The following is a 7,039-nucleotide window of genomic DNA, read 5'->3' as shown; positions in this document are numbered from 1 at the left end:
CATAATCATCCCCGTTAGCCAAAGGAAGATAAATAAAGACACACACCACCAAATGAGTTCAAATGGAAAAAATAAAATATAAAAAATAAATAAATGGTAAACCTGTGTGTGATGCTGCATTCCCCTCTGCATCTAATAGCACAACAATCAAATTTTTGGCACTGATCATCACCAGTAGTTTAAACTTGCTAATGTGAAAGTTTAAAAGCAATGAATAACAGAGTAAGAAATCTAAAATCTAAAATCAAATTCAAAATCAAAATCAGGATCATTACAACAAGAAGTCCCCTTGTCCCAAGTCTGAAACTCTTCTTTCCCAATTGAAACTATATTATTCAACCCGACCTTTGTAAACCCAGCCAAGAATGTACACCAAAAGAAAGAAAAAAATAATAGAAAGAAAAAAATGAGATGATCTGCTTACCTTTTACAAGTACTGATGAACAGCAGAAACAGGCAGTGAGTCGTTGATTAAAACCCAGTACTGCAGCTTTATGAGCATAGAATGGGAAGAAATCCAAGGGAGAACAAACGAAGTAATGAACGGCTGAACTTTGTGGATGATTGGATGGGAATAGATAAATATGGTTGGACCTCTACAGAGAGGGAGGGAAGGGAAGGGGATAGTACTTTGAGGTATAGGAACCTTCAGATGGGTTGTTAACCACGACAAATGCTGGGGAAGGCCCAACCTCTGGTTTTGCCTCATTCATTACACTGGGCTTCTAGCAATTACCTAGACAACATGAAGTCCAAGCCTAAAGAAATAAAATAAAATAAAAAAGGGTAAAAACTTTATAATGAGACATTTTTGGCAAATGAAAAAAATTACGTGGAGGATTGTTTCAGTCAATACAATTATAATCCCATGGGGCTTTTTTTTTTTTTTGTATACATTTTTTCAAAACTCAAGGGTGCATTGTCATATTTATGAAACTTATAGAGGGTATCATTGAAATTTACCTAAAACAAGAATTGAGAGTACTGGTTATTGGATGAGACTGCAGTATACATTGATTTTGTTTCTATATGCAATTTAATTTTTATTTTCTATTTTCCATTTTTCTATTTTGTAATTTAGTTAACTAATTTTTTTTCATGTTTCTAATCTTCACTCTCTACTAGTCAACTAAAATTTTTTTTTAAGACAAAACCGCAAATATAGTCAAATAATAATACTATAAAATCTAAACCAGAATTTCCTTTCTACATGTAAAGAAGATTAACTCGAATAAAAGAAATAAAATTTTGCTTAATATTTTAGACTATATTCTCAGTTTTTTTTTTTTTTTTACTCCTATAGGGTGCTTTTGTTGATGAGCGGCTCTTACTTGAATAGTGACTCCCATATTTGAGCGTACAGCAAGCATGGTACTACTTGGTGCAGCATACAGAAGCGCTTATTATGCTTGAGTTTAGGGAACTCATTACTCAATCAGTCAACTGTCTTTTTAACCAGCAGTCTACACCTCTCTTTGCCTCAAGACAGTTTTTGCATATTTTCAGATTTGCATCAAGACAGTTTTCTCAATTTTTCAGGAACTGCATATCTTGAAACTCCCCTACTCTTGGGGATAGATACAAAACCAGTTTGCTGAATTAAGCCAAAAGCGCGATCTAATTGACCAGTAAAAGTCTAAGAATTTAACAAAAGAAATAGAAAATGTAAAAAGAGGACATGCCAATAATTATACATGATTCTTCTCGAAAAATTAAGCACCCAGTTGCCAGGACAGGTTAAAATTCATTATTATAGGAAGTCTAATGATGATTTACAAAAACTCTCATGCCCAAAGGCCCAATTACAGCCATAAATCAAAAAACGAACTGGCATGAAGGCTTTTCTCATAATAAATCCTAAACATTGCCACGAATTTCCGGAAAGTTCTCTGTGAATGCCATACATTGCATAAATGAATAGCAGTAATAAGCAGTTCAAAATAATTTTTCTCTAGAGTCAATTATCCAGTTCATGGATCAAAGAGAAAGTGACTCAAATATGCAGGGTTAGAAGTTCATCATATTTAAATCAACCAGTCAGATTAAAAAAATCAGTTGTCCTATTCTGGCATAATGGGATGACTTTGCAGAACTGAGCCACTCCATAACATTTGAAATTGTATATGCCTTGCATGTACCCTACTTTCAGACTACAAAGAAATGAGGCAAAACCCAAGCCATAGCCAAAACAAGCATATAGGAGTCGTGATAAAATCATAGGGTAAAGGTAGATTAGTATGAAAATATCTGAATGAATACAAGTGATCAAAGAAGGCTAAGTGACTAACTCTCAATGCTCTCTGTACAAAAGCAAAGCAATATTAAGGGTACTATGGAAAGAGGTCATTTTCATCTAATGCTGATAAAAAATTTGTTGCCCACTCATCCATGATCAAGAGTCCTCATTTAACATCAATTAGTGACGTAAATTGAACAAGTGCATGATTATAGAAACTCTAGGTGAGTAATTGCTCAATTGGAAAGTTTAAGGGCAAGATTGTCTCTGGTAGTAAAGCTTTTTCCCTTGGGGCAGTGGGATTGGAGTTTGATCTAAGGATCAGCTTCTGTTCATCAAACCAATCCTGTCATCCTAATACCTAACATCCTATTTAATTAATTCAAAAACCATTTTAGAGAGACAAGACAATAGATATGGTGGCTTCTGGAATCAATGCAGCATCCCACCAAAACTCATGCAAGTCAGCTTAACAAAGGAAAAGATGAATATTAAAACAAATTTTCTATGGAAATTTCCCTTAACTAACCATAATGATAGCCTTAATTTAGTAATTGCAGACTACATAGAAGAGTGAGAAAGATTTAGATTTAAATGGACTAGTCAATAAAAAAAATTCAATTCAGTACATATATAATCTTTCTGAAACATTCTACGCATACAGCAGCATCAGAAATGAAACTTACTCTTCTTTCATGATTCCATGCTCCAACTCAGTAAGTCACTTTAATCATCCAAATATAAACAAAGAAACTATAAGAAACAATGATGCAGGAAAAAAAATCAGTAATCAATTGTTCAGAACAAGATGCCAAGAACTTGTCATTTACCAAATAAAAATTTACAAATGTCAATGGAAGACAAAACAATTATGGTAAACACAAGAATATAAAAAGAAATTTAAGGAACCCCTGCCCAGTTAATAATTAAGTGAACTTGCAAGCCAAAAGCTCCATCATTTTTACCTTAATCCATCTCTTAAACAAATTTCTATCAACCTACTCCAAAAACCCCTTCTCTCACAATTACATATTCACAAGATGAATCAGGCAAATGTGGAGCAAAGAGAACATGAAGTTGCCTTCTTGTTCGCATGTGCACAATATCAGCATCACCAGCATCAACCAAACCACTCTCTTTATCAACAATTTTCTCATATTTTCTAGACAGAAACAACCTTGAATTGACACAATTGGCCCACGATAGCCCCAGAGCTGGGCAAACCTTTCTCCCAGATGAATACAAACAACCCAAGTTCCCAACCTTCAGCCCATTTACCCCACCTGATGAATCCACCACATCAACCACCTGGTTTGTCACTACAACTGCCAGCCCAAACCTCTTCGCCAGCAGCTTCAACCGGCCAGAAATCTTGAAAAGCATCGACAATCTCCGCTTAAGATCGAGCGGGTTGTTCTCAAATTCAGAACGAAATAGTGCCGCAATTGAATCGATTACAACCAACTTAACAGGCAACTGGGCTGGCGGATTAGCAAGGAGCGAATCCATCTTGGACATTACGTCGAGCAGTTGGTCTGCCGAATGCACTCCATGGACGAATACCAAGTCACAAGGATCAACATCGCGAGAGGCCACGAGGTGAGGGTGGGAAGAGCAAAAGGAGTGGGAGAGCTGTTGGAGGCGGCGAAGGGGGAAAGGGAATTCGGAATGGATGTAGAGAGAGGAGGCAGCGAGGCCTCCGTGAGAGACGGGGAGCTGAGCGGACAGGAGGAGTTGAAGGCAGAGCTGGGTCTTGCCGCAACCGCTCTCGGAGACAAGCTCGGTGACGGACTCGCAGGGAATGCCACCGCCGATGCAGCGATCAAGGATGGGGCAACCGAGGGTGCACTTCTGGTTGCCAAGAGGACGAAGGAGAAGGTTCTCGGGTTTCATTGGCAGGGAACTTTGAATTTTGTTCCTCTGTATCATTTGAATTTTGAAGTGCTCATTTTGAATTTAAATCTAAAAAATCATTTACTGCCTTTTTGATACCAAACTAATAAAAAAATATTATGTGACAAATGTGTCATACTAGCTTCTTAGCAACTATTAAATTTTTTTGAAATTTATAGCTTATAAATAATCTCACAAATTAATACAAAAAATTTCATCCTAAAAATAAGAGAGTACAATACAAAACACCCTTAAAATTTCAAATTTTTGAAAAAATAAATTTTGAATAATCTTAAAAATTATGGCATATGTTTAAAAAATGAGAAAAATTGATTTGGTAGTAGGCCCGCTAATGGGCCACTGACATGCGCCTTGGCCACACATGTTAAGTATCACTGTGCGCTAAGTGTCTTCTTCCTTACCTGATTTACTATATTTAGGTTGTGTAGACCTGAATCCTATGTGATTCGGGTTTTCCAAGCATTTGAAATTCAAAAGCCCTTTGCTAGTTTTATATAAAACATGAAAACTAGGATTTTTGTCACCTAACTTTCATGAACACAAAGGTTCTTCCTCCTATGGCCGAACCATTATGTGTGACTTGATGGAGAGTCATGCTCAAAACTAGGGTGTCCTTGTTGCTTTATATACCAGCATAAGGAAACCTTACCCATCACAGACTCTTTTACACACATTAAAATCTAATAGATTGGTGCTTTAGGCCTACAAAGATATGGTGATTACTTATCATAAGACCTATAAATCCACGCTCTCAAAACATGCGATATTTATTTAACCTGAAATTTTATAAAATTACCTATATAAGTTAACAAAATCTTTACATGTGCAATCTACCAAGTGTCCTTATATGCATATAGTCGCCATATGTCCTTACATTGTCTTTCGATCCATTTGGCTTCCCTATACAAAATTTCTAATTGCCAAACAACCAAAGTAGTGTCTCTTATTGCAATCTCCAATATCGTCTCATGTAATTCGCATATATATCATAGAATGTGAATGTTGGTTGTAAATGGAAGTTTTGAATAAATGAGCACGTGTAATAAAAAATCTCTTATAACTTTATTTGCAAAAGTTTCACCTTCGTAATAAAGTTCTAGCAAGTTTTTGAATTCTACATAAGTTTTAAAATTTATATTTCAAGCTAATTTGTATCATGTATCTTAATTTTTGTAATTAAATGTGCCATCAATAAAAATATATTTTTCAAATTATATTGTCTAAATAATCATAGCTTATTAGTCCTGCTTTCAACGTCAAGATTATATATATAAAAAAGTTCTTTTGAATTTCAATCAAGTTACATAATAAAAACGTTAAAAAAATATTTAATGAAATTAAAAATATTCAATTTTTTGATAAAAAAATTTAATAGGATTAATGAAAAAATTCAAAAAAATTCATGTAGGAGCAATCTAAGTAGGGATCCATTAAAGCCTAATTCATATAGGAACAATCTAACTCAAAACGATTTTAATTTTATTTTGTAAAAACCTTTTGAACTTTGTTCCTTATGTTGCAAGTTCACTCCATTTAATGCATGCTCTCTCATTTGGATTTGGGTTTGGAATTAGTTGAATTTTTATTATTTCAAAATTCAATTCCTAAACCCCCAATTTATTTTTGAGTTCAAGATCATTTTGAAAGTCTAAAGTTGCGTTTTGGATCTAAATTTTTAAATTTCATATTTTTTTTGAAGTACAGATGGATTTAAAATTGTCTTATTTCGAAAAATTGTAAGAGTTTGCTTTGTTGAGTAGGAGATTGATTATTTTCACAGACCATTTGAAATTATAGGCTAAAATTATTTTAATATATAAAAATTAAATTGGCACCGTTTAATTTTTTAGTTTGATTTGAAGTCACTAGAATTAAATTATTGACTTTTTGGATCCGATCCCTATTTTGATGCTGACAAAGTACAATGATCTTATGTGTGTACTTAGCATATGAACAGGTATATTATTCAACACACACATAAGGGAACTGAAAATGGAAGTCATAAAGACGCATAAAGCTCATATGATCAGGCGCATTCCATGAAGTCGGAGAAGCAAAGAAGAAGAAGAAGAAGACGAAGACGAAGAAGAAGACATTTTGATTTAATTTGTATTGCATTTAATTTTTATTATTTGATCTGTAATAATGCATACACCTGCATGATATGGATTGAATGCTTGGATGACCATAGATTGACCTTAGGAGACCTAACATTTTTCTAAAAGACTAAAATCATACAAAAGGTTTAAAAATTATTTAGGGTAAAAAAAAATTGGACCAAAATTGAGTTTGTTAGCCTTGAAGGCTTCACCATCATGATTTATTGTGTTTTGATGATATTAACCTATACGTGGTTCCTAATATTTTCCTATCTTTGCAGATCATGTTTAATACAAGAACTCGTACATGAAGCACTGGATCGAAGGCAAGGATTGAACCGAGTGGACGTCAAGAAGGAAAGATCAAATGAACATGTAATCGGAAAAATCCAATCACAACCAAAGGAAGCTTAAATTTAGAATTATTTGTAATAAGGGTTGTGTGTGTGGTAGGAACTTTTTGTAACTCTTGCATTTTGTTTCTTACATAATTTCTAAGCAAGAGTTTAGTGAAATTGCATAAGCATATTAAGACACTTGAGTTTATAGGTTTTCACTTAAGTCACAAACTCACATTTATAGTTTTCAAATATAAAACAAAGATTTTGTCAAACGAATCCTAAACTCAATTCTATTTTCCAAAGGGACAAGTTTTTAACATCTTGGTTTCATAATCATTTTCATACTTGGTCCCAGCTTTATCAAAATGAGTCTTATGTCTTAAGGGTTAAAAAAAAAAAAAGAGTAAAGCATATTTTCAATAAAGGACATACAAGTATATAAGATATCA

The 7,039-nt window shown here is 33.9% G+C and overlaps 1 protein-coding gene across 1 annotated transcript; it reads right to left on the bottom strand.

Moving 5' to 3' along the window:
* Window positions 1-3,030: 3,030 nt before the first annotated feature.
* On the bottom strand, window positions 3,031-4,183 carry LOC131157604 (DNA repair protein XRCC3 homolog). The gene has a single exon (XM_058111888.1). The coding sequence runs from the start codon at window positions 4,163-4,165 to the stop codon at window positions 3,230-3,232; it is 936 nt and encodes a 311-aa protein (XP_057967871.1). The 5' UTR covers window positions 4,166-4,183; the 3' UTR covers window positions 3,031-3,229.
* Between the last annotated feature and the right edge of the window lie 2,856 nt (window positions 4,184-7,039).

Source organism: Malania oleifera, chromosome 6 (genome assembly GCF_029873635.1).
Source record: "Malania oleifera isolate guangnan ecotype guangnan chromosome 6, ASM2987363v1, whole genome shotgun sequence".
Lineage (NCBI taxonomy): Eukaryota > Viridiplantae > Streptophyta > Magnoliopsida > Santalales > Ximeniaceae > Malania > Malania oleifera.
Note: the sequence above shows the minus strand (reverse complement) of the source record. Positions and strands in the feature narration are given on the sequence as shown.